At 37.2% G+C, this 25,639-nt stretch overlaps 3 protein-coding genes across 5 annotated transcripts; all 3 read left to right on the top strand.

Moving 5' to 3' along the window:
- Nucleotides 1–946: 946 nt before the first annotated feature.
- On the top strand, nt 947–6,340 carry LOC122091945. 2 transcript variants are annotated; one of them, XR_006144069.1, is made up of 6 exons: nt 947–1,417; nt 2,006–2,087; nt 2,690–3,508; nt 3,754–4,014; nt 4,474–4,879; nt 5,543–6,340. XR_006144069.1 is itself a non-coding variant. In XM_042662206.1 (6 exons), the coding sequence occupies exons 1-6, from the start codon at nt 976–978 to the stop codon at nt 5,568–5,570; spliced, it is 1,788 nt and encodes a 595-aa protein (XP_042518140.1). In that variant the 5' UTR covers nt 947–975; the 3' UTR covers nt 5,571–6,340. The 2 variants fall into 2 exon arrangements, 1 of the variants encoding a protein (XP_042518140.1); XM_042662206.1 differs by having other exon boundaries at nt 4,474–4,629.
- Nucleotides 6,341–9,752: 3,412 nt separating this feature from the next.
- On the top strand, nt 9,753–11,829 carry LOC122092456 (protein CASPARIAN STRIP INTEGRITY FACTOR 1-like). The gene is made up of 3 exons (XM_042662777.1): nt 9,753–9,954; nt 10,341–10,390; nt 11,312–11,829. Exons 1-3 carry the CDS (start codon nt 9,876–9,878, stop codon nt 11,456–11,458), a joined length of 276 nt encoding a protein of 91 aa, XP_042518711.1. The 5' UTR covers nt 9,753–9,875; the 3' UTR covers nt 11,459–11,829.
- A 6,020-nt stretch (nt 11,830–17,849) lies between these two features.
- Nucleotides 17,850–25,618, top strand: LOC122091924. 2 transcript variants are annotated; one of them, XM_042662171.1, is made up of 5 exons: nt 17,850–18,410; nt 19,351–19,791; nt 23,967–23,998; nt 24,147–25,118; nt 25,368–25,618. In XM_042662171.1, exons 2-4 carry the CDS (start codon nt 19,461–19,463, stop codon nt 25,104–25,106), a joined length of 1,323 nt encoding a protein of 440 aa, XP_042518105.1. In that variant the 5' UTR covers nt 17,850–18,410; nt 19,351–19,460; the 3' UTR covers nt 25,107–25,118; nt 25,368–25,618. The 2 variants fall into 2 exon arrangements, with proteins under 2 accessions (XP_042518105.1, XP_042518106.1); XM_042662172.1 differs by lacking the exon at nt 17,850–18,410 and adding an exon at nt 18,889–18,906.
- The last annotated feature ends 21 nt before the right edge of the window (nt 25,619–25,639 follow it).

Here is a 25,639-nt window from a genome sequence, read left to right as displayed (position 1 = left end):
GGGTGCAGGCACCACACTCCCAAATGAAGTTCTTTTTTCCTTTTAAATTTATAAAAAAATATATCTTTAAGCCACACCGGCAAGGGATACATTAGCACCCTCCTTCTCCCTATATGAAATGACCTCTCTCCCTCCTATATATTTGTGAAACTATTTTGGGGCTCCTCATTGGTGCACTTTCGGGAGAGGATTCTTGAAGTAAGAATATTGGGGAGCACACCAATGAAGGGGCACTTAGGTTGTCCTTCAATAAGGAATGGAGACATGAGCATCTGATGTGGCCCATTCCGGTAGCACAGAGAGACTTTTTCCCATATCATGTTTCAGGTTGGGGTCTTCGGGTAGGCTTGCGTTAGGATGAACTTGGATGGACTGGGCCTGGGGTTTGGAGATTCATATTCGAAGGCTATACTTGGACTAGGATGTACACTTTGTCCATATCAATGATTCTGCCAAAAAATATATTGGGCTGGGCCCAAAAACTGGTCATTATCTAGGATTGCACGGTTGCACCACTATACCACTTACCGTTTAGATACGTGTTGATTGTCTAAATAGTTATGGCTTATAGGTAAAACATTGGCGATCAATCCTCGCTAAGAAGAGGAGTCGGTTCCATTTAGGTGACCATCGGGCCACAACCTTCCACCAGGAACACCCGACTATTATTCAATTGATTCTTGAAATGGACATGTTTAATAATTGATACAACAACAACAACAAATATAACCTTATCCCAATTAAATGGGTCGACTACATGGATCCCAACTAAATCGATCAGATCAATCTCATGCTTCAATTGGTTTGGTCATATCCGGCCGGTGCGGGTCAAAAGTTAGTCGGCTACTATCCGATACGGTCTTCCTTCACCCATCGTCAAGATCTAAGGACAAACCCTACACCTACAGGGTTCCAGTACGTTCACAATAACCCATTTGGTGGGGGGGGGGGGGGGGTGGGTTAGAAAGAAAATTCATGTCTTCGTTTTCCCGCGCCAGCGAAAGCGAAAACCCTAGAAAATGGCGATTCACCTGGGAAGCAGTGGGTTACGTCCCAACTCTGCGGTTGTTCCTCTTCAATCCGAAGATCCAACCTATTTATTATTGCAAGAATCTGAAAGTCCTGATGATTCTCGAGGAGTCTCTTCTCCTTGTGAATTGGACTGAACAAGTCCAAGATCAGAGTGGTTCTGTCGATTTTTCACTTAGGGTTCCGCTTCCTAAGGTTTTGGTTGATCCCTGCTCCCCCATCGATTTCAAAGCAACAGAGGATCATGTCGAAGTGAAGCTCGTTTTGCTCCTTCCGGTTGATCACCCCGTAGTCGCAACCCTTGATTCAGTACTAAACTTGTCACCAGACGCTTCTGCTCAAGAAAATGTGTGTTCAGATAGGCTGCAGCCACTATCTATGGATTCTGGTAAGACGATGCTACTAGTCCGTCCATATATTTTACTTTTACTTTATCTGATTTGTTCTGTTTCAAACTCCGAGGAGGAGGAGGATGTATCAACTAACAATTCCATAATTTAAAATTTTTACCTACCCTTAATTATTTTGGTGATAGAAAAATTAAACCTCACTACTGTTATACTTACACAGACTGTTATCGAGTTCTGGATTTCCAGACTCATGCTTAATTCCCCCCCCCCCCGGGTGTGGAGGCAAATTCCCCTATGATTGCAATCGAGCTCCTTTAAATGGTTGATAGCACCTCCCTTTTTCTTCTAAATCTCTGCTGTAAGGCTGAGAGCAGGAAGGTTATAATTGTTAGTGTTTCTAATCCGCAGACTACTACCTTGTTTGTGTGGGTTTTGATTATGATCTGTTAAGCTAATATTTCCCTACCAACAAGAGACTAGCGGCTATACTTCCTCTTTTCTTCAGTAAAATGGTTATTTTTACTAAAAGAAGTTATTGTAACGGTTCACCCCCCCCAAAAAAAAAAAAAAAAATTTCTGTATCTCTTGATTGCTTACAATTCTTATTTTATCATTGCATGTTTCAGACCTAAAGAGTTTGTCATCTAGCAAAGGGGTGCACTTTTACTGCAAGAGTTGTTCAACTCAGTTAACAAGAAGGCCTCTAACGTAAGAATCAGTTATTTGGCTTCTTTTATATATATGACTCACTCCCTATTATAATCTAGTTTTCTTGATTTCAGCTGTTGAGCACATAGACAGTGCTCGTTTTAAAACTTCTCCAAATATGGTTGTCTAGATGAGGGTAGGCTTGGTTTTTGCAATTTTCTCAGGATGGTGAAAGTTCCTCAAATGACAGTACCCTTCCTCGGAATGTGGATTAAATTTTGTAAGAAAACCTTGGAGGAACTTTAAAAGGCACCATTGGGTCCACAGTGGGTTATTGTTTGGATTTTTTCCTCTGTTTTCTCAGTTCAATCAAAGTTGACAAGGAGACCAGCTTTTATTTTCTTCTCCTATCCTTGCCTTCGGGATTTTCTTTTTTCTTTCATGTTCTGGAGAACTAAATGAAGCTTTAGCAAATCCCTATGCCTTTAATGATATTTGTTAAGCAGTGTTTCTTTCTTTGCTTGTGGTTAATGGGTGGGTGCATAATCTGAAAGCTTCTTATAAAATTAAGATGTACTGTTTATATGATTCTTACTTGTACCAATTAAGCTGTGAGTTTATATGTGTACATCAGAACTGACTTTGAAGCATTTCCTGTATAGATCCTTTGTGGAAATGCCATCGGTCGATTGGAGAGAAGTTGCTGACAACTGGTTTGGAGCCTGCTGCTGTTCATTTGGAGGTGTAAGTGAGAAGCTGGTCTCTGAGTATGTCAGTTTGTACAGTTGCACAGTGGGTACATGCCTAGTAGATGTGGCATCTGTTATGGTTTGCAAGAGTGACCTCATGGGATATGTATTCCCTGACCATTCAGCTGGAAGCAGAAAACAAGAATCTGAACTTGGTCTTGATGGTGGAAAGGATTTCCCTGAAACTGGGACTGGTGATGGTATTAGATGTAGTCAAGAATTGTTTTTTGAAAGTCAAACTGAGAGAGTGTCTGATGTAAAAGTGGATGTTGCCAAAAAGGGCGATGATGCTGATTCTTCATTTGTTACCTCTTCTTCGATTTCAGATTTCTCAGACAATGTGACATCAGCAAGTGAATTTTCTGCGAAGGATCAGATTGATTATTGCGCAGATAAAATAAGTTATCTAAATCATGATCAGGAATGTTGCTTACACAGTATCTCTGTGACAAGTTCAAATGCTGAAGACCAACAGTCCATCAAAAGTAGTGATCTTATGGAAAATCAGAAACTGCTTCTTAATGGATTTCTTGGAAATGGTTTCATGATGAGGTCCTCTAATCTTTCTAAAGATGTCAAGTGGATTGAATTTCGATGCATAAAGTGTTCATGTCTACTTGGAGCATATCCTTATATTAATGGTGATGATGCACCCCTAGATGGTGGCATTCGGTTGTTCAAGTGTTACATTTCCACTGGTTTGCCTGCTGGTGTTTCAGGTAATTTATTCAGGTGAGAAAAAAAAAACATATTCTTAGCATTACTTACTCTTTCTGAAAGCGTAACTGAAAGGATCAGTTTTTTTTTTTCCTCCCTTTTTAGATATAATAACTTTGGCAAAACATATAATAATAACAAGAGATGTTCAAACCAGTCACTTCAAGTCCAGAAACATGGAATTCAAACATTAATATGGTAGAGAGGTTCTATGGATTATTCTGATATATAGTATGCTTGATTTTAATTTTCGGGGACAGGAATAATACCTTCGAAAGAATGTTTGCTTCTCAGCTTGTGGAAAATGCAACAAATGAATTATCATTCAGAACAGTGGTGAGGGACCTGAAAACCAAAGCCCCTGTCCTTCGGATTGTCCTCCTAAATCCAGATGCCTGGTGTTATACTGGATATTGTGTGGAAACAATGGGCCACATTGGACCCACTTCAAAGGTAGATCTGCAGCCTGTCATAAAGGTGCTATTTTCTAGCTGTATCGACTCTACAAAAGATCAATCAAGGTTAGTTGGTCTACTTGGTTTGTACGTATTTTGCTTTTTCTTTTGAATTTCCATTCATTCTAGGGTCATCATGATTTTCTTTAGGTCAACAAGGTTTACTTCATAGGTGAGGATCAATCTTCGGTTAAATCACGTGTTAGTGCCTTTTTCATGCTAATTGGTCCCAATTTTGTACGATCTTGACCTTCTTTTAACTTCAACTTGTATCATATCACTTCTCACTGGTACAGTCACGAGTCTTTGGGCAACTTTTATCTTTTGATTATGGTTTGAGTTTGAAAAACCACATGTTACTTTCTATCCAGTTGATTATTGTTTATTTTTATTGGTATGCAGGTTAATTGTATACCTTTTTTTATTTAACTTTTGTATTGTATTGGATTTCTTTCAGTATTGCCTATCTCTAAGCTTTATTTCATTTTTTCTTGTTTTACTAATGAACCATGGGGTCTTATGCAGGATGATAGAAGAGTGGGCAGCCAAGAACCAAGCAGATGAGGTTTACATGTTTGCCCACCAAATAAAAGAAGTAACTAAATCCATGAAATCTGCTCAGGAATTTTTCCCATTTTCATGCTCTCTTCTGCAGGATTTCTGTTTGTCCTTCATAGAAAGGTAACAGGAATTCTTTGCTACCCTTCTTCAAAAAACATTCTTTCATATTACCAGAAGTCCCCTCAGATCCATGTTTGAAATGGGGGATCCAGATCTCATTCCTAGTGAATATCTCAAACCTAGAGTCATTTCATGAAGAAGCTGTAGTTTGCAAAGATCTCAAGTCCATTGCTACGTTTGTCTTAGCCTGTGTGCTCATGTCAGTTTGCCTCAAAACAACAGGAAGCTTTTTGCTGTGTTAATGCAATAGGTAATTGGAGAACTTTCTCCTTGGCTTCAATGTCAAGCTAGGCTTTTGATTTATTTGGATGGTGCTGTGTATTTTCAGTTGCTTAGTTATTTGTTGATTCTTTCTGCTTCTGGTCACTTAAAATCATTGCTACAAATCCCATCCCACTTTTCCCATTTTGCTAAACTAGTTAGATGCATTTTACCACTTCTTGTATGGCTATTTCATGCAAGGCTAAAAATGATGGCTGTTGATGCTAACTGTTCTATCATAATTTTGTCACATGCCTGTCAAGAGCTATTTTCACAATTTATTTTGTATACATCTCTATCAAAGTTTAACTGATTTTGACTGATTTTGGCCTTTCTAAACCTTTTTAAGTGGACTTCATTTTTTCATCACTCTGATGAATTTTCTGCCAAAAGCCCATTGCTCCTAAATGTGCGAGTTCTCAGCATTCTTTCAGACAGCCATGGTTATCTGTCTAGGCAATCATTGTCGACATAGCCATCAGTTATTAAAGTCCGGGAGAGCACATCCTGGTTGGACATTCTTCCAACTACTTGTGTCGTATAACTAAATTTCCCTTTCAGACTCCAGAGTTACATGTGGGGAAAGAAATTTGCACAGGTCATTCACACTGGTGGATCTATAGATGACTGCATGGAGTTTCTCCTTTCACAGGTGCACAGCTAGCAGAAACATGATCTGAGGAGGATATGGTGGGTAAAATTTGGGTTATATGCATCTTGTTGCTGGTGCATCGGAAGGAAGAGGAGGGGCATAGTTTTGGATTTGTGATTTTGTGCTGGTAGCCTTTGATTGTACGACTGAAATACCAAGATAGGTATTGGCAGAACTTGGTGGTTCGGGGTACAAAGTTGAGATTCCCTGAAATGTACAGTGCCGAGAGGAGGGAGGGTTGGGTGAATTGTTTGAATCATATTCTCAAAAGATGGGCTGATCCCCAATTTGGAGTGCCTTTTGCTGAATCTGGATTAGGGATTCAATAGTGGTCAAGTCCAATCCTTAATGAGGATAATCAAGAACTTTGGATCAGAATAGGTGTACTCCAGAAAGCAGATTATTCAAGGGGATAGCTGTTTTTCCATATTGGATCTTGCATTCATTGATGGATCGGGATACTGGACCTAGTCCAACTTGGCTTGGATGGTTGTTGGACGTTGCAGTGAGGAAAGTTATGGTGCTATGAAGTTGTCTTTGCAATAGTTTCTGATCATTTATCCAAAATTTAAATTTGGTTTAGGTTGGATTTTTTTCTTGCAGAAGAATAGGACCAAGTACTGCTGGATAAGAGTTCTGTTTGTATCAGAAGATGTAGATGTATTTTTCGTTGGTCTCGGAATAGATATATCATTTGTCCACATGGCTGAACAGCTGCCTTGTGACATTTGGAAAATAGCAAATCTTTGTGATAATAATAATTTATTATCATAAAGTAATTCCGTTTTTTATTTCCAATCTTGTTTTACTTTGTCTCGCTCCCCTCTTGATACTCTCTTTTCCTGCTCCATTATTGATGAACAGAACCCCCCCCCTCCCTTTTTTTTGGCATCCCTCAAATTGAGAGCATAACGCAATGCAACGTGCATGGTACAATGATGAATTTGAAACCAACTTGTTAAGAAAAAAGAAAAAAAAAGGAGAATTTATTGTATGTTAAAACATAAAGGAATGCATGCAACGCAACTTCCCAATCTGTACTTTAAAAAAAAAAAATTGCCTCAGTTTTCTCTCCTCCAACCCCCCTTTCCCCCTCCTCTTGATGATTCAACAATCTCCTGCTTCCTAAAAGTACTACTTTAGTTAACTATAAGTTTTTCCTTTCAGCACCAACCCCCCACCAAGGCCACAATAATTTTTCTTAGCTTTTCATCATTCTGAATTTGCAATGTATGTGGCAAAAGTTAGTGAATCCATTTATTACAATATTAAAAACCTAGAACCAACACAAGTGCAGGTTTGGAAAAGAAGGAAAATAAGAAGAGAGAGGGAAGGGAGAGCTCATGGTTGGAGTAATCAACCTCTAACTGTGGCTTATGACTTTATTTATAGGGTTTATATTTCAACAAAGGAAACATTGTCATTTCACATAAAAAAATGCGTTAAAATTATTTTTAATTTATTTATGATAAATTATAATGTCACCCCTACATCTAAGTCACATATAAACTCAAAATATAAGAAATTAATGACCCAAATATCCTGCATATAGGATAAAAAGCAAAATTAAATGTAATTCTTAACACATGCAATAGAGGAACCACAAGCATCTCACTAGTTAGGGTTTGGCTCAGTATGAGAAAATGCACCCCCAAAACAAACAGAGTACGAGAAATGCTTAAAAGAGAATGGAAAGATGGAAACTATATGCAAGGCCGCTTGATACTATAATTATGAAATGTAATTCTTGAAAATTAAAGCATGTAATGAAGACCAAATCTTACAAAATCCCATAAAATTAATTTTTCCCCTTCTTGAAATTCAAACACCATGAGTTGGTGGTTCTTCAAACCAGCTACAATAAAATCCAGACAAATGGACTAGATTTAACTAAAGAAAGTCAAAATGCTTTAGGGGGCTTGTTTATATACTTGTCTTAAACATCCAACCCAAAAACCCAGATTACATTATAAAAGACGTCTACAGTCTTAAAGAGAGTGATCACTTTCGCATAATTCAGCCCCGTCATTCTCTTCATGAATTACAAATTTTCTAATTGCAATAAGACAAGTTCATATTTGTTTATGAAGCATTCCTAAAGCTACAATTATCATAAGTTGTCAAGATAACTCTCTCTCATATTTATATTACAAAATCCATTCACTCGGGCAAACTTCCATTATCTCAGATACGGGCTCCTTGAGTGACCATTATAGTAATGAAGTCTCTTCCAGCCCCGGCAAAGGCCAGTTTTTGAGTTCTCTACATTTTCAAGATAAACTAGTCATTTCATTCAGTGATGACATGACAAGGGGTTGCATTACCCTATTAATGGCCTGTGATTTATAGTGGATCAACTATATATCAAAGTGGATTCCAATACCATGAGTGGCCACTCACTTAATTAAACTGAACCAAAACCCACTATGGTATGATCAACTCTATTTTGGTGAATTGATCTTCTAATCTAACTAGACTCTGAAGAAAACATGGCCCTTGATTTCAGGGCTCCATCCCTATATGAGGTATGAGTGTATGAACACCTTAGGCCTCTCTCTCTCTCTCTCTCTCTAGAGCACACACACACAAAAGAAAGACTTTCATGCTCCATACATAATAGTGCTTCAGAAAATAAGCTTATCCAGATTATGGGATCAAGTGTAAGAAAAATGCCAAATGATCAAAGCAATTACGTCATAGTTCATCAAATGAAAAGTTGCAAACACAAATCCCAATTTCCTAAACCATCACTAAACATTAAGCTACTTTTAGATGTAATGTAATCTGATCTAGAGTCTAGACTTACTACCTATCTATATTGAGCTTAAGTGATGAAAGCTCACTCATTGCATGCAATTTAGGTTATTTCACTTGAATGAATATCATAATCCATGCAATGCAGCCTAAGTGAGAAACATAAAAACTGGTAAAGCTCATGCCAACCTATTTACCTAGTACAGGTTTCATCCAATGTATACAAACGGTAACACTAAGAGGCATTGTTTATGAAGGTTCCTTAGCAAAAGTTTTCAAAATATACCCAATAGATATATATGAAACTGCCTCCAGTTCAGCTTATTGAGGGTTGATCAGATAGGAAGAAGACTTGCATTAAGGGAGGATGTTCTGTACCACTTTATCACAAAGACACCACAGATTATATGAATAGTTTATATGACCTTGGTAGTGGCTCTCTTTATTCTCCATTAGTGTCCTTTCAGTGGTATTTGGTGGGTTGTCCTTGTCTTTAAGGATAATTGAAAGCACTACCCATCTTCAAACCTATTTTATGCCTACCAAATTTTATCTACAAACAAAGCTTTAGACTAAACTAAAGAACCCTAATTGATCTCTAATTAGCTTCCTCTCTAAGTCTACTCCACTTCTTTTATCAGTCACTAGGGTACTGCCAAGTCATTTTTTGGAACTTTTCAGGTCACAGTTGATAAGATAAAGTAGCTAAAGAGATTCAAATATAGTCACCAATGTTAACTGACTTACCTACCTTAGTATAGGTTCATCTCTAGATGGGAGTAACTCTTTAACTCGTTTGGGTAACCCTTCCAATGCTTTGTTGACCCGGTTCTTTCTGGCCCGAATAATGGTTCTTGTATGGTCCTCAAGTTCGGGCTGACTTAGAATTTGTTCAATCTTGTACCCACACTAACTAACCCTTGTTTGGTTTTGGCTTGATTGAATGTTGTTGTTGTGAATTTGGTTGTGCATAATGTGCATGCATGTTTCTTGTATAGTAGTCAATCAAAAGGGGGTATGATGGTCAAATCTAGGTCTAGGATTTCTTGTGCATTTGGTTGGTCTAATTGTGGCCCCATAAATTTGCACCATTTTATTCGGAGCGAGAAAAGACCGGACCACCTCCGTCTAGGTTAGGATTGGGATAGATTAATCCATGCCTCTCCAATCACTCTCATTTAGAAACTGATTTTTATGAAGATAATGACCATTTAGAATGCTTAATTGTATGCATCAGCCTATGTGGCAAGTAAATGGAGCTTTGGGTAAATTTTTTGATGAAGTCATTAGTCTTACCTAATTATATTTCAGTTAAAGTGTAGATCTTTTAATTAATTATTCCAACCCACTAACTCTTAAGACTTTAGTGCCCCAGCAAAAAGAAAAGTGGTCTCCCTCACCTTTTCCATTTTGAATTTTAATCTATAAAGCATGTAAGATTGAGTAGTTTATATTAGAATCAGTTTCTGATTCTCTCTAAGTGAATCCTGTATACTTTGAAATATAGAAAGAGGGCATCTTTTCTTTTGCTCCATACTCTCTTGAATGAGACGAGCTAGACAGTTCAGAGTTGCTTACTATGGGTCTCATTGATCTCAAGAAGATTAGTCTCATCTTCCTTCTCATCTCAGCATCACTTCTTTCAACTTCATTTGCAGGTGGGTTTATGTGAATCTATTGCAACCAGGTATTGCATGAACTGTGTCTCTGTGGTTGCTGGAGTTGCAAACTAAGAGTAGAAGATGATCAACTTTTCTTTCCTTCCCTTCCCACTCCAACACCCACTAAACCAATGCTATGTTCATGATTTCACTACTAATCTATAAGAAAAAGAAGAATTGTTGATTTGTAGTTGATAGGTACAACTCCAAGTAGTAGTAACTGAGATTTTAGAAACAAATACAAGTTAGCAAGGTAGAATACTAGAATATCTTCCATGTTCAAGAAAAATTTCAGAAAGCTTCATATACTCCCACATTTTAAAATTTTCTAGTATGATAAGCAAGTACACATGATAATTAATTTTGTAAAATCACTTTTGCAGGTCGGCAATGGACATCCATGGATAATCCTGCGGTCCGAACTACTAATAAGGTATCTTCATTAGGAGAAGCTGATTTTACTAAATTTTCTATTGAATTGTATGTCAAAGACCATGAATTGATGAAGAACAAGAACTAGAGGTTTCTCCTCGTAGCTTAGGGCCCCAAACGGTTTTTCCGTTTTTTTATGCTCAGAAACGGGAAAACATCTCAAAAACCGTTTGATTTTTCTGCTTCATTTCACTTGTTTTTTGAAACAGAAATAGAAAGGTGTGCTTATTTCTGTGTCTGGAAACAAGAATGGAAACACAAGTTAGACTTGTTTTTCTGTTTCTAGAAACAAGTGGGAGTGATAAAAATTGTGAAAAACCAGATACTTCACTCGACCTACCCAAAGGTCCCAAATCCCAACCCATTATTGAAACTTCTCGCTATCCAAATGCTGCAATTCCAACTTAGTTGTATACGAAACTCACAGTTTCGGATTGCCTTCATCTTTCTGAAGCTCATCTCCATGAAGCATACCTACATCTCCAACGTCATGCCTTCACTCGTGAGTCGCATTTCTACAAGGTCGTGCCTTCACTCATGTCTTGAACTCGACTACATTGTTGAAAACATTTCGGGAAACAGAAAAATCATACCTTTTTGCAATTCCAAAAATCGTTTCTTAACACAGAAACGACGTTTCTGTGTACTGTTTCTAGACACAGAAACAAGAGAAACAAAATCAATCGGGCCCTTAGTGTTTATGGCTCAATGGTACCATATCTAACCAACTTAAATCTATGATTTAAAGCCTCATCTCATAAGTTATTGCAGGAACCCTAACATAGATAACCACAGGTTTGATCTCTAACTTGGTCATTTAGAGAGGAACTAAAAGGAAAACCCTAAACCATTATAGTGCATGTGTTCTTTACTTGCCTTTTAACTTTGCTAATATAAATATGGCTTTATTCCCTGATACTAGGATTCAACAAGGAAGCTCTCGCTCAGTGATCATGAAGCTTTAACTGAAGTTCATAAGAAGCTTCTTGGAGTCAACACAAAAGACTATGGAAGTTACAATCCTTCCCCAACCTTTGTGAAGCCTCCTTTCAAGCTCATACCCAACTGAAGATGAAATCGTTGAGGCTGCCTTCTGCATAATATTCATATAGCCTATACTAATATATTTATGCTTAGCCTATACATATATATACTAAGTTCTGAAATCTATTAAGGATATGATACAGGTTTTATGTCATATATATAAACAGGTCTAGAATATGTTTAATTAATAGATGGAATCTAGCTATGTCTCCTCTAGTATCTTCTGAGGGATACATTAGCAGAGTATAATGTACATCTTAATGTCTAATGGTACCAAACGACATATGCCAGTACATGTTGTGTAAGCTTTAAATCTTGGCCTGTGGTCTTATTTTATCTTGCATTTCCTTTTGTGTTTCTAGTTCATGAATTATTGATGTTGAGTTGTTGCCTTCAGTGATTGTTGTTGATATTTCAAAATGTTCAACTTCGTCGACATTATTTAGGTTGTGTTCGGTATGCATTCTTGGAATAGATTCTAGGTTTAGAACGCATTACGAAGCAAGAGTATAAAGAAGAATCGGGTTTCAAAAGTAATTCCAATTCCATGGACCCAAGGATTAAAGTATCGGTATCGGTCGCCGTATCGGTCGGTCAAAATTAAGATACGTATCGAAGGGTATCGTATCGTATCGGAGATACGCTAAGATACGCATATAAATGGATAGGGAACACATTTTTATACACTTTTGCATAAAAAAAATAGTTAAAAAAAGCTATATATAACATGTAGAATGCATAAATACTTAAGTAGAGGGTATCGTATTGATAGACAAATATATTGAGTTGAAAATGTTCAAAATGATGAGGTTTGAGTTTCTTACAGTTTTTTCTTTCCTCATTGCCATTGCCAGTGCCGTGAAGAGTGTCGTGGTGGTTCAAATCCTTGGCTAGGACCATCTTCTTCAATAGGAGCAACTACGATGATATTCTGCACTTGTCGAATATAGGCACAATATTTACCCCAGTCGAAATATTTATGGTAGTGGGTCTCCCATTCATTGTAGAAAAATTAAATTTTTTTTATAGAAGTTGTAGATTAAATGTTTTTAAAGAACATATAAAAAATCAACAAAGTGTGGACCAATATATTTGAGTAGATCTAAGAAATAAAAAAAAAATTGAAACCCTCACTTTTTTGGGGAAAAAAATGTGGGTTTCATTTGAAATCATGTATTTAGTAATTATAAGTTATGACATTATTTTTAAGAGTTGAATGAACTAAATTTTCTGAAAAAAAAATAATAATAATAATTTCGGAATAAAAAAATTAAAAATATATATTTTTTTGAGAAAAATAAAAAATTTCCATGGAAGTTGTAGAACACTTGTTTTTACATAACATATAAAAAATCTAGAAAACTGTTAGTGAGAGTGTGAAGTGTTTGTTTCAAACAACAAAAAATTTACACTTAAGTAGCTGTATCGTACGTATTGGTACCGATACGGTACGACACGATACAATACGTACGATATGCCGATACACAAAAAGAGGCCCAAAATTCCCCGTAGCGTGTCGGTATGTATCGTGCCGATGCCTACCGATACGGCACGATACGCACCGATACTTAAAACCATGACCTAGAATATATTCTGAGAATGCATACCAAACATATAAAGGATAGATTTTTCTGTGCTATAGATGATCATCAAAAATTTAGAATTTAATTTCTTGCTCTCTAAAAATTACTGAGTCAAATTCTTACAAAATATAAGAATGTTGGATCCACTTGAATGAGTTTTATGCAACTAAACCACCTACATAAAAAATTAAAAAAGACAAAAAATGGACTAAGCTTGTCACATTTCCTAAAAAAAAAGAAAAAAAAAAAACGAGAGAAATGATTTATGTGATAGAATTGGTATTAAAAAAGAAAAAAAAAAAACGAGAGAAATGATTTATGTGATAGAATTGGTATTGGCCAAGACTGCTATTTTATTAGATACCGATTATCTCTTCATCCAAGGTGATTTGATACTCTGACTGGACTCCTATAATAGTGAATGTCTTATTTAATTCCTGTTGTTTCTTGTTGAAGGTCCGAAATACTCTTTCTTAGAAGGTCAAATCTATGGATTAAGAGATTATCTCTTCGCCGGCCATGGGTGAAGAAAAACTAGGTCCCAAAATAAAGATTGGGAATGAAATTGCCACCACCCATGAAACTTGACAAGGCCATAAAGCTTTAACATGAGCTCGCGGGAATGTTCAAGCCCACATCTCTAGCAGATAAAATGACAAGAATTTACCAGCCCATATGTGGGCCATACATCCTAAAGTACCGTTCCTAGAAACAGCAAGTCTACTACAGGCTATTGCATCTTTTTTGGAGAAGCAGCAATGGCCTTAGACAATCAAGCAACTCCATAGTGCCAAAAGGTGCCCTTTGTGTTGTAGTAGGGCCGTTGCACATTAGGTAGTAGGGCCATAGTTTGCTGGATTGTTGGTCTACAGCCCCCCCTATAGAATGAATAAGGAGAGGCCTATCGATGACCGAGCCACTCTGATACTACTCCTTACCTCAACCAACAAGCGAAGTGAGGTCAAAGATCACAGTCCATACGAACTGAAATATTAGATGCGTTGGCCGGTGGCCCATGCCCCTATTCAAATTGAGCTGGGCCATATTCTTGGCTCGGAATGAAAAGTTCCCCCATTAGATTTATGCGAATCTAAAAATAAGAGAAATGTAGCTAGTAGGTTAAGGGATGCTCTTCATTCTCTCATCCAATGTTATACAAGGTGAGAGGGGATTCAACACTAATGTTGTGTTTGGTATGCATTCCATGTTGATAATATATTCCAAAAAATCATACCACCCCATATTCAGGGTGTGCCATGGGAGAATATTTCAGTGATAACGGAATGTATGCATTAATAATCTATGTAAATAGAGTCAGCCAATCCTAAGATCATTTATGAGGACCCGGACAACAAAGCCTCAACCATACGCAAGACGTGAACGGATCAGATTCACGTACGAGAATGTTCTCGTATACTCCTGATCCGTGGATATAGAATCTATTAAATGAAGAGAGAGAGAGAGAAAAATAATTCTACATCCACGGACCAGAACCATTCTCGTACATTCTCTTACGTGAATCTGAACCACTCTCTCGCAAGACAACTAAGATCATTGACTTAGCTCCAAAAGGTAATCCACCCAACCCTTCTTACGAGGGGGTAGAAGATAACGAAAGGGAGATTTCTTTTAATAGAAAAGTCTCAACGTCCTTGTTGAGAGTTGCTCTGCGTGACTTCCAGTAGTCTCTAATTTGGAATTTGAATCGTAATATTGTCTTAGCCCGTTCTCAGCTTGCTTCACTCTTAAGTTGGGCTTTCTACTGACTCTCGAGGTTTTACTCAACGTCATTTCTTTTTAGCTAAATCATCTTCTTATACTAGGATAGTTGCTATCCCAATTTCCTTTGATGAGATACCATATCCAACATGCCTAATAAGAAAGAAGCAGTGGGGGCTAGCATTTATCATGAATTATACTAGACCCATACTAAAGTGCTTTCAAAGTATAGCTATATAGTTCTTTCTCTTTGACCATGGTTTAGAGTTGCGATCTTTAGGTGGCGGGTTGCCTGAGACCACAAAATATTGAGATTGAGAAAATAGGATGACAAATATATATTAAGTAAAGATCATGGGTGGAAAACTAAGCTAAGACTGCATTTGGTATGGAATTCATTATCGACCCAACATTCCTCCAAGAATGCATACTATGTAGCCTAAAACTTTTCCATCGACGACAATTAAGATTCCATATTGAATATTACTTTTTTTCCCAAGAAGGGTCTAAGTTCCCCACCCCAACACTAGGGTTACGTCTGGAATGTAAGAAAAGGAAAAAAAAAAAAGTTACTTTTCTTTTCATCAATTTCTTACATTACAAACATAGTTTAAATTTTCGGCCCATATAATTTGATTGGATTCAATCTACTTAATTACTGAACCAATGCAGTTAAGATCTATTTGAGAAGCTTACAATTAATTCACCAAAAAATTCTTTCATCAATAATTAGGTGGCAAAAAAAGGATTATGAAATATGGAACACGGTCAATTCCACTTTTATCTCTAGTCGAGTATTAGAAGAGGAAAATAAAATGTAAATCTGTGATAACATCTTGTCTTAATGAATTATGTGGCAAATCGGATGAGACCCAACATTTGTGCACAAATAGACCGTAGATAGTTTCATCACATGTAAAATTTAACTCAAATAGTTTTTTTTTTTTTTAAAGAAAAATAAAGGTTTGATAATTGAGTACTTTTGAAGAGTGCATGGTAATGATCGAAGTCTTGTAAATATGCATAAATATACATGGGGAGGCATGCCAATATATTTAAAAGTATTCAATTAAATTAAAGTTTAATACTAACTAGTGGCAAGGAAGAGTAATTGTCGAGAAAGGGTTGAAGTGCCATATGAAGTAAGACTCTTTAATATAAAAAAAGAAATATCAACTTATAAATTCCCACTGCCAACACGATTGATTATATGAGAAAAGGAGGATTCATCAACAAAGAATCCACACTATCTTCAAGATTTCTACTTGTTTTATTTTATTTTTTTATTGGAGAGGGTCCCCACTATGCTAGAGGGTAGGAATTTGCATGCCACATTATTGGTGTTCGAATAATAGTATCATTCTTTACAGCCAAAAAAAGAAAAAAATAAAAAAAGAATAATGATATGTATCATTCAAATGGGGCTCAAATAGTGAACAAGAGAAAATTTACTAAAAAAATTATATTTAAGAGAGAAAAAAGGTACCCAAATGTCATGGGAATTTTTTTTTTTCAATTTAATTCTTACTTATTAATGTCAAGTCTATTAAAATATATATTATACTAATTTAGACCCAATGTGGTACCAAAGTCTTTATGGACAAAGAAGGTAAGAGATATGCAAATAGAAAATTAAAAATATACAAATAATTGGTATCATTGTTTACCCCACACCCCTCCCCCTCCCCCTCCCCTAAAAAAAAAAAAAAAATAATGGTATCATTCAAATGGGGCTCACATAGTTAGAAAAAAAAATGAAAAAATAAACAAATCACATATAAGAGAGAAATAGTACCCGTCATCGTGAAAAACTCTCACTTTTTTTTTTCTTTTTCTTTTTTTAATTGTTACTTATTCAAGACAAGTCTATTAAAATAAAGATTCTATTAATATGGATTCAATGTGGTATCAAAATCTTTTTTTTTTTTTTGGTTAATATGGATTCAATGTGGTATCAAAATCTTTTTTTTTTTGGTAACCGATGTGGTACCAAAATCTCTGAGAAGGTAAGAGATGTAATATAGAAAAAGAGAAAAAATAAAAATGTAAAAGGGAACCAGGTCCTTTGATATGAATATGTACTATAATAAAGGCCAAAATGTAAAGTTTCAAATTTTTTTTTTTTTTGCGAATTTTGATTCCAACAATATTTCACGATTAATATATTAAATAGATAAAAATTTAGGTTAACATATTTCCCCAACTCTAGTTCTAGCAACACAACTTTTAACCCTGGCCTAAATTATTAAATTTCTCTTAATTGTAGTATATAGTTGGTTATAATAGTAGAGTTTGAACGTTTAAGTAAGACATTTGAAGTTTGAAGCCTTCAATCTAGTGGTGACAGTTGGTGGATTCTCGTCGGTTTTAATTGGGTCTAATCAATTTCTATTAATTTAAGGTCCCACATTATTATCGATTAATTAGTTAATTGGGTCTCATAAATCATACATGGACATGTTTATATTCAATCAGCTGATTATTGGTAAATAATCGGGTTCGTGTTAATTGAACAATTAACATGTTAATAGGCTTTGTACAAGGCTACGAGCTATAATCAGACAGTGTTGATCAATCTCAATCGAACAAGGGCTACAACCAAACATTAAGAATGATTGGTCCATAATCATTCTAGGTTCATCACCGGACTATTTACTAACTGATTGATCCAGTATCAAGTGTTAACTGGTCAACTCCAGTTAGACTTATTGGTGCAAACAAGCATTTGGCAACCCTTCGAAAAAAAATTCCAATCTTTTGAATCCAATATCAAACCAATTTATTTTGATTCAGTTCAATTTTGATCGGCTCAATCTCAAATTCGAAAAAGGAGATGGATGCGTCTTACGCACTCCGCGTATTGCAGAAGCAAATCCCTCGTCACCATCGCATCTCTCTCTCTCTATATATATATAGTTTCTATATTCTCGCCAATTGTACGTACCATTTATGAGAATTGAAAAAGAAAAAGACAATGATATCCTACGTGGCATGATCCCCCTCAGCTTGCCACGTATGCACCCTCAACCCCATGAACTCCGTCAAAACTAACGGCAATACCCGGCTGGGAAAACAAACAGACTCCCCAAGCCTCAAGTCTCCCTGACTCCTGATGTGTATTATTCTGCTTAGACAATTCCACCACTAACCCACGTCCCCACCTCTCTCTCTCTCTAACCATACCATACCATACCATACCACGCCACCAAGATGAAGACTGGAAGAAGAAGATCTCACTTTCTCTCTCTAGCTTTCTTTTCAGACTTGAGAGTTGAGTGTTAAATCGACTTCTCAGAGAAACCCTTTACCTTTAAAAGAATAGAAAAAAAAACAAAAACAAAAACCTAAAAAGGAGGTACTTGGTTTCATTGTTCATTCGTTTGGTCACGTCAGTTTCAGGTTTAATTTGTTCTTATTACGAAGGAAGCGCTGTGTGCGCCTCCCTGGCTATCTAATCCGATCTTCCTCAACTGGAATGTTCTAAACCGAACTGAACCAATCCCACTATCAGCTTTTGGAAACCCTAGCCTTCTTCGTTTCCTCTATACACTCTAGTGGGCGATTCTGCTGTCAAATACTGCTTCTCGCGCCTTGAATTTCGGTTTCTTTCTATTGCAATTCCAACTTTGCTTCATGCATCTTTGGAAAGGAGCAGTTCCGGTTAATTTCTTCTGGGTATGCCTCTTGATTTCTCTTCTATCCTGTTTCTGGTTCGATATTTATTTATATATATGCACAAACTATGTTGGATTGGAAATATAACGTTTCTGTTTCTGGGTTTGTTGAAATTGGAGCCAGAATATAACCTTAATTGAATTTGTGAACCAGCTTTATTGAATCGTAGTGAAACTTTTGACTGGGAAATTTGTTTCTTTATTCCTTTTCTGGATCCTAGTTTCTAATACTCAAAAGGGTTAACCATGTACCTCCAATTTCAAAAACCCAACTGGTTTAGAAATTAGAATTCCATCCTTCAAGACAATCTGGTTCTGTCTCTGCACATCGATGGCTGATATGGTCTTGTTTCTGCTCATCGATAGCTGATATGGTTTTGTTTCTGCTCATCGATAGCTGATATGGTTTTGTTTCTGCTCATGATAGCTGATATTGTTTTCCTATTAGGTGGTGGAAGGCGGGAGTTTCCTTCTAGAATTGATTTTCTCTGCTGTTGGTAGGGTCTTCAGTGATTTTTATTACTTTAGAATTTTCTACAACTTGGTCATATGTTGAGGCACAGTTACTCTTCTTATTCTAATTATGGTCCTCAGGTTCTTTTTCAGTTATATTACACAATAGAGAATTCAAGTAGAGTCTTCTTAGTCTTGGTCGTCCTCTTCTGGAGGGATAATTGGAATTCATTTTTTTTGTAATTGTCCTTCCTATGATTCCAGTTTTTTAGGAAAGGATTAATACATTCTAATTTTTTCTCCCATTCATATGATAGAGTATTTTTTTGTTAATGTTTTAATTTCGATTGTTCTCTACATTGTCGCTTAGGGTTGTCCTAATCTCCGTCTTCTCTCATAGTGCACATATATACTTTTTGTATTGGCTTAGTGATTAATATTGTCATTTAGATGAATGACTGACTGCTTTGAACTTTATTTGCTTTTAGCTTCCACAGGAACTATTGGACTCGCACAGTTCTCAGAGGAGAATGTGCATGAGTAGATCTAGACGAATTATAATCTCTTGATAGATTTCTGCTGGTGTATATGAGTGAGCATGGGTTCTGCCTGTTGTGTTGCTGCAAGGGACAAGACACTTCCTGAAAGAACCGACAGTGAAGTTTTACAAAGTAATGCTAGATATTCGCCATCATGGAGCTCTCACTGGGAGAATCAAGGCCATGTAATAGGTGAAATGGACAATCAAATAAATCAGTTTTCTCACGGAAGCAGTGGAAATGTTGGCGTGGAGAGAAAGGACCAGAGGGATATGGAAATGGGAGATGTTTCAGATGGAGGGAGTCCACGGGAGGATTTTCAAACACCCACTTGGGAGAAATTCCCTGTTAACGAAGGAACTGCCGTGAATCTGAGGAATCCAGCTTCTGGTAAACCTTTTGGATCTGTTAACTCTTACCATTAACAGTAGCTTGTCCTGAAAAATTTCTTCTCCCCTTGGTCTGTAACAGATAATGACTTTTCATACTCTGGTGCATGAAAAGCTTGTTAGCTGCGAAAATATTGTCATTCTCTTCTCTTAGATGGACACACAGTTATTATCTGTTATGTTAGGTTGGACTGAGTACACGTATCAGATTATAAAGCACAAAAATCTTTCACATACTTCCATTTTTCTAGGATCTTCTGGTGATGCTTGTAATTTCATTTGAGGGAAACTGTTGAGCTGACAGAATTTAAAGCTCAGTGTTGTTTCCTTAGGTTTTGACAGTATCTTTTGGTATTCAAGCCCATGGAAGCCCATGGCTAATTAGATGGCATGGCGTGTTGCAACCTTGAAGCCATCTACCTTGCCTATTGAAGGTGTTTTATTTTCATGGTTGCATAAATGAGCTCTTGAGTTGTTATTTTTTTTTGTTACTCCATGTACATTTGCGATGGATGAGGAGTTGGTAAATTTATAACTTTTCTTCAGTTTGTCTTGAGTTTATGTTCAAAACAGCTCTTTTCTTTTTTCACCTTTTCGTCTTTGTTATTTATCATGACTTTTTTAGGGGGCAAAGTGTTAACATCTAATTGCATTTTCTCTACGTAATTTAATCCTAAGAAAATGCATCTTTCATAAATCGATATCCTAATAAGAAAATTAACACAATCTTCCCCTCTGTTTGCTTGTTGATATTATCTTTTAGTAGCTTGCTATTGATACGAATTCCAGCAATGTTGTATTGTATGGAACTAAATGTTGGGCAGGAAATATACATAAGTTGAGTTTAGCTGAAACAACGATGTTGAGATGGATAGTTGGCTTGACCTGGAAGGATAGACCAGAAGTGCATTCATTCTGGAGTAGTACCGTTAGGTGAAAAGTTTACATTGTTTTGCCTTGTGCTACTGCTAAGTGTTAATGAGAACCAGTGAAAAGATGATATGGTGCAAACTAGAGAAAAAGGGGGGAGGGGGGAGGGGGAGGGAGGGGGGGGGGGGAGGAACATAAAAAATGACAAGGGGTATGCCAAAGATGATTTAGCATAGGTGTCGTGGCACCAAGGCAAGCAAGGCGTTGGCCAAGTGCTTCTGATGCCTAGTCACCCACCTAGGCCACTTAAATGGACGAAGGTGAGCTGTGATGGTGGGATAAACACATATGACAGCTTCTAGAGTGAGTTATGTAGATTCCCTTCAAATTTTGAATTATCATTCAATTGCAGTATTTGACATGGGAGACTGCACTTACAGAAACATTGCAGCATGAACATATGGGGGTGTGTGTGTGGGGTGGGGAGGAGAGAAGACAGTGGAATTACAGTTTAATTTTTGTTCATTAACAAAAAGGGAAAGAAATTACGTCTATCCATTACCCCCCCCCCCCAAAAAAAATCCCAAAAACTGGACAAGAAAATGCCTGGGCAAGCGTCATATTTAACAAAACATGATGGCCTCACACCTTCATCTCCAAAGGTGCTTTGTTGCCAACTCTATACCTTGACAACTATGACCTATGTTGAAGTGGTGAGTAAAGACACAAGTGCTTCTGAGTTAACTGTGTTTGTGAGTATTATGACCTTAAATAAAGTGGAGTGGTAAAACAGTATTTGTGTAGCCAACTCCAAGTAGTTGGATGAAGCTTAGTTGATTTAAGTTCTTTGATCTTTTGCTTAGTTTGGATTGATATCTGCTGAGGTACTCAATCTTCTAGGGGTTCAGTTTGATACAGGTTTGACCCTAACATTGCTGATCTAGACCCCACTTCTAGTTAGACTTCTGCTGAAGCCTCACACTGATGGACCCAACTCAAACTTGATGTATGTATAATGATCTGTGAGTGTGTGTGCTTTCTGTGAACAACCAAGACCTATTGGTATTGGCATGCAACTGAGGGTGGCATGTAGGCAGGGGTGCTAAATCATGACCTCATAGTAGTCTTACATGTACCACCCCTAGTTGCAACTCTTGTTACCATTTTCATTAGTGGCAATTAATAGCAGCTACTACTTTGCTTGTGTTAAATTTCTTGATTTTAAATCCATTCTATCTGTGTAAACTCAGAGGACAAAGTCAGGGAAGGGAGACATATAGAAGGAAGATCCCTTAAAAAAATTGTTTCTGAATCATAAGTCCATCCTATCGCATCAGATTATCCATCTTCATGCTTTTATATCCATCCAAACCATGCGAGAGGAAAACCCATCTCATAGCCTCATGTTTACTCATTGAAGCATTTGAAATTGCAAGAAATGCCTCCGTTACCTTGTGGGAGAATATGTTTTTTTTTTTTTGGGGGGGGGGGGGGTGGGGAGGGGTTGCACGCATGTGTCTATGATTCTTTTGTTGACATGATATTCATTTTTACCTTAAATTTCTTTGAAGAAGAATAAAAACCATAATGATAGACCAACAGTACCAAAATGTGAGAGGACATGGTGTGTCAACTAAGCTGAATGTCTTATGAGATTATTTTTTGAGGGTGAAGAAATAGATACAAGTTACAAGACGATTGTTGTATGAGAGGACATGTCAGCTAAGATGAAGGTTCTCTGAAGATATGGTACCAATTTTAGCATCTTTCAAGCAAAAAAATTGGAACTAAGAAACAAATCATAGAACATGAAGATAGAGCTTTTCTGAACTTGGAGGATCTTATTATGCAGAAAAGCATAGGCTAATAACTCATTTATTCAGAAGAATTTTCAGTTTGATGAGCTAGCTATAAATGCTGTGCTGACACCAACTGTATAGGGATACTTTATGGTTCCTGTTAAGGGATCCCCATCTTTGGTGCATTACCGACTTTCTCAGTTTCTTGTATCTTCCTGGCCTATTGCAAATTTTATTCATAAAACGTAGGACTTGTGATACTAGCATAATTGAGGAAGAAGAGATTGCTATTTGGAATCCAAAGTGGCAGCTTTTCCTTGATACAAAATAGCCTTTTCTTAATGGAATTCTACTGGATGGCGTGATTTAATTGGTATCTGGGATTTACTTTGACCTCGGGGTGCTGCTAATCCGGAGTAGTGGATATGCCCACACCAAGTGCTAAAGCTCCAATTTACCGAATTTGACTCACAAATAGGACCTGAGACATTCCTTCCACTATCCTGAGATACACCACAAACGTTAGGACCTAAGCCACTGAGAGAGCATGTAAAGAAGTGAAGTTCAACTGCGGAGGTACTAAATGCCAAGCAATCAAGGAATAAAGGGAGTGAAGTATGAGAAGCTTTGGGTGCTGTTTGCTAAGCATTTCCAAATGTGATGTTTTGCTGTAGTTCTAGCTTTACTTGTGCTATGTTCTGGGAATAGGCACAACTTCAGTCAGCCATGCTGCCCATCCTTTTCATTCCCCTCTGGTTCAATTAAGTTTTGTTAGCTTCATAAGCTCTTAACATTTATTGCTTTTCTTGTCTCCTTTATCATGTGTGTGTGTGTGTTGGGGGTGGGGGGGGGCTAGGGTGGGGTTATTATAATGAAGTACACTATGTTTGTCATATATAATTGTATTTGGAACTTCTAAGGTAAATTTAGAAGGAAAATCATATTGTAACCAAAGCGGTGAATTAAGAAGTTGTAACCTTATATTTTTTGTCCAAGATTATATATATGTATATATATATATATATTTTCAACGAGGGTTTATTTTACATAAATATTGCTTTAAATAACTTTCAAATTGAAAACCCTTCTTTACCTCTTTACCCCGACATTAAATACTGCATTAAATAACCTTTTGGGAAAAAAAAAGACAAGGGTCGATTAGAAAAAAAGGTCACAACTTCTTAGTTCACCACTTTGGTTACTAGTTATACAGTTGTACCCAAATATAAATAAATGACCATTTTTTTCCAATGATTACTGTTTGAGCACAGAATTGTTCATTCTTTTATTCCATTACCAATTTTAAATCTGTGATTTTAAAGTGCAAGCTTTCTACTAATTAACTTAAGATTGATTTGATTATTTTAATTTTAAATAATCATCTGCATATGATATTCTGTTACACCCTTAATGAACTTAGTTTTAGTAATGTTTAGAGCTTTAACCTAAACCCCATGTGTGATTTTGGATGCTGCATTGATCTAATGTTTTTTGCTGCTTGAAACAGATTCAGCCATGGGAAACGCTGTGTCTACTATGGTGAGTAATTCCTGTAGGATCAACTGTAGTTCTCTACCAAAGTAGGGGGGGGGGAATGGACGTCATTTCTGGTGCTTTTCATGATTTCTGAACCTGATCTCTCTGCTTTTGGCTTCATTTTGACGTCTATGCATCTTCTTCTTCGTAGGTGAAAGATTTAGGAGAATCATCTGTAGTTGTCAATCCTTCAGTGTCAAAGGCTTTGACTTCCTCTTCATCAATATCCAAACCAGACCCTTTATCATCTCCGAGCCAAACTCCACCTATCTACTCAGGGCCATCAACGCAGGCCAACTGTTCACCAGGACACCAGCTTGTGAGGCAGATCTCCGTAAGCCGAATACCTGGATTGAAATCACCTAACAGCTCAGTGTCTGAAGGAAGACAATCATTTGCGTTTTCTATGTGCAGCAATGACACAACAATGGGCTCCCAGGGAGGGCCTTCGGATGGTTGGTCCATGCGTGCCTTTTCTGAGCTTGTGGCATCTTCTCAAAGAGAAAGGTGGTCTTTTGACAGTGAGAGCTTGGATTCTAGCCGCGGAAAGTTAACCAGATCCAGTAGTCGGCTGTCAGTGCCTCCATCTGTTGATATGCAAACATGTGGAGCATGCTTGAAGCTTTTGACAGAGAGATCTTCATGGAGCAGCCAGAAAATAATTGCTACTAGTGAGCTATCTGTGGTTGCTGTTCTTGTCTGTGGACATGTGTTTCATGCCGAGTGCTTGGAGCATATTACACCTGAAAAGGATAGATATGACCCAGCATGCCCATTGTGCGTGGGTGGAGAGAAGCAGGTTCCTAAGATGTCCTGGAAAGCATCCAGAATTGAAGCAGATTTGAAGGCAAAGAGCAATTGGATATCCAGAAACCGGGTAGTGGATAGTGATCTGGAGGAAGACACTTTTGCACCTGATGACCGGAACGGGAAAGGTACTGGACGGCAAGGGAAAGTTCTCAAGTTGGGGCCTAGCTCCAGCATGGGTTCTTTTGGGAAGAAGCCTTTCTTGAGGCGTCACTTCTCGCTTGGGTCGAATAGGAGTAAATCCCTTTCGGAAAATGATTCTTCAAGAAGGAAGGGGTTCTGGGCAAGATACCGCAAGGATTAAGCTCCCAATATGGTGAGAGATGAGCACCTCCATCTTTAAAATATTTTTGTTGCTTTTGTCAACACTAATGTACTTGGAATATCCATTCACCTTCCAATGTTCCCCCAATTAAATCCAGTATTCCTTTTGGTTTTTTGCCTAATGTGATTCCATTTCTTGGGGGAACACTTGGAGCTATTATTTCATGTAGAAATGCAATTAAATTGTGGCAATCACCACTGTTCTTACACCTTGCTTGAATGTTGTTTCAATTCTCATCAGGATTTGCAGCATTTTCAAGATTCAGAGACCGCTCGTTTCCTGCAATCTCAGTTAAAGGCTGAACAGTGAACGTATCAGTATAGTATCCAATGAATCTTTGATTATATACTGTTGCAGTAATTTTCTGCGAAATGTCAAACAGAAGTGGGCTGTTTGTTGAACTTCATCGCATTGTAGAGGAAGAGGAAAAAAAAAAACAAGGTAAAGCAACAAAGTTTCAATGAATAACAGAAAATGGGAAAGTTGCATGATGCTTTTCTCCCACACCCCTC

This window comes from Macadamia integrifolia, chromosome 10 (assembly GCF_013358625.1).
Source record: "Macadamia integrifolia cultivar HAES 741 chromosome 10, SCU_Mint_v3, whole genome shotgun sequence".
NCBI lineage: Eukaryota > Viridiplantae > Streptophyta > Magnoliopsida > Proteales > Proteaceae > Macadamia > Macadamia integrifolia.
Note: the sequence above shows the minus strand (reverse complement) of the source record. Positions and strands in the feature narration are given on the sequence as shown.

Coding starts and splice junctions, on each gene's coding strand:
- LOC122091924 (XM_042662171.1), top strand. CDS start 19,461: ATGGGTTCTGCCTGTTGTGTTGCTGCAAGGGACAAGACACTTCCTGAA. Junction 19,792..23,966: donor TCTGAGGAATCCAGCTTCTG/GTAAACCTTTTG, acceptor TGCTTGAAACAG/ATTCAGCCATGGGAAACGCT. Junction 23,999..24,146: donor GAAACGCTGTGTCTACTATG/GTGAGTAATTCC, acceptor TCTTCTTCGTAG/GTGAAAGATTTAGGAGAATC.
- LOC122091945 (XM_042662206.1), top strand. CDS start 976: ATGTCTTCGTTTTCCCGCGCCAGCGAAAGCGAAAACCCTAGAAAATGG. Junction 1,418..2,005: donor GCCACTATCTATGGATTCTG/GTAAGACGATGC, acceptor TGCATGTTTCAG/ACCTAAAGAGTTTGTCATCT. Junction 4,015..4,473: donor TCTACAAAAGATCAATCAAG/GTTAGTTGGTCT, acceptor GGTCTTATGCAG/GATGATAGAAGAGTGGGCAG.
- LOC122092456 (XM_042662777.1), top strand. CDS start 9,876: ATGGGTCTCATTGATCTCAAGAAGATTAGTCTCATCTTCCTTCTCATC. Junction 9,955..10,340: donor TCTTTCAACTTCATTTGCAG/GTGGGTTTATGT, acceptor TCACTTTTGCAG/GTCGGCAATGGACATCCATG. Junction 10,391..11,311: donor CGGTCCGAACTACTAATAAG/GTATCTTCATTA, acceptor CCCTGATACTAG/GATTCAACAAGGAAGCTCTC.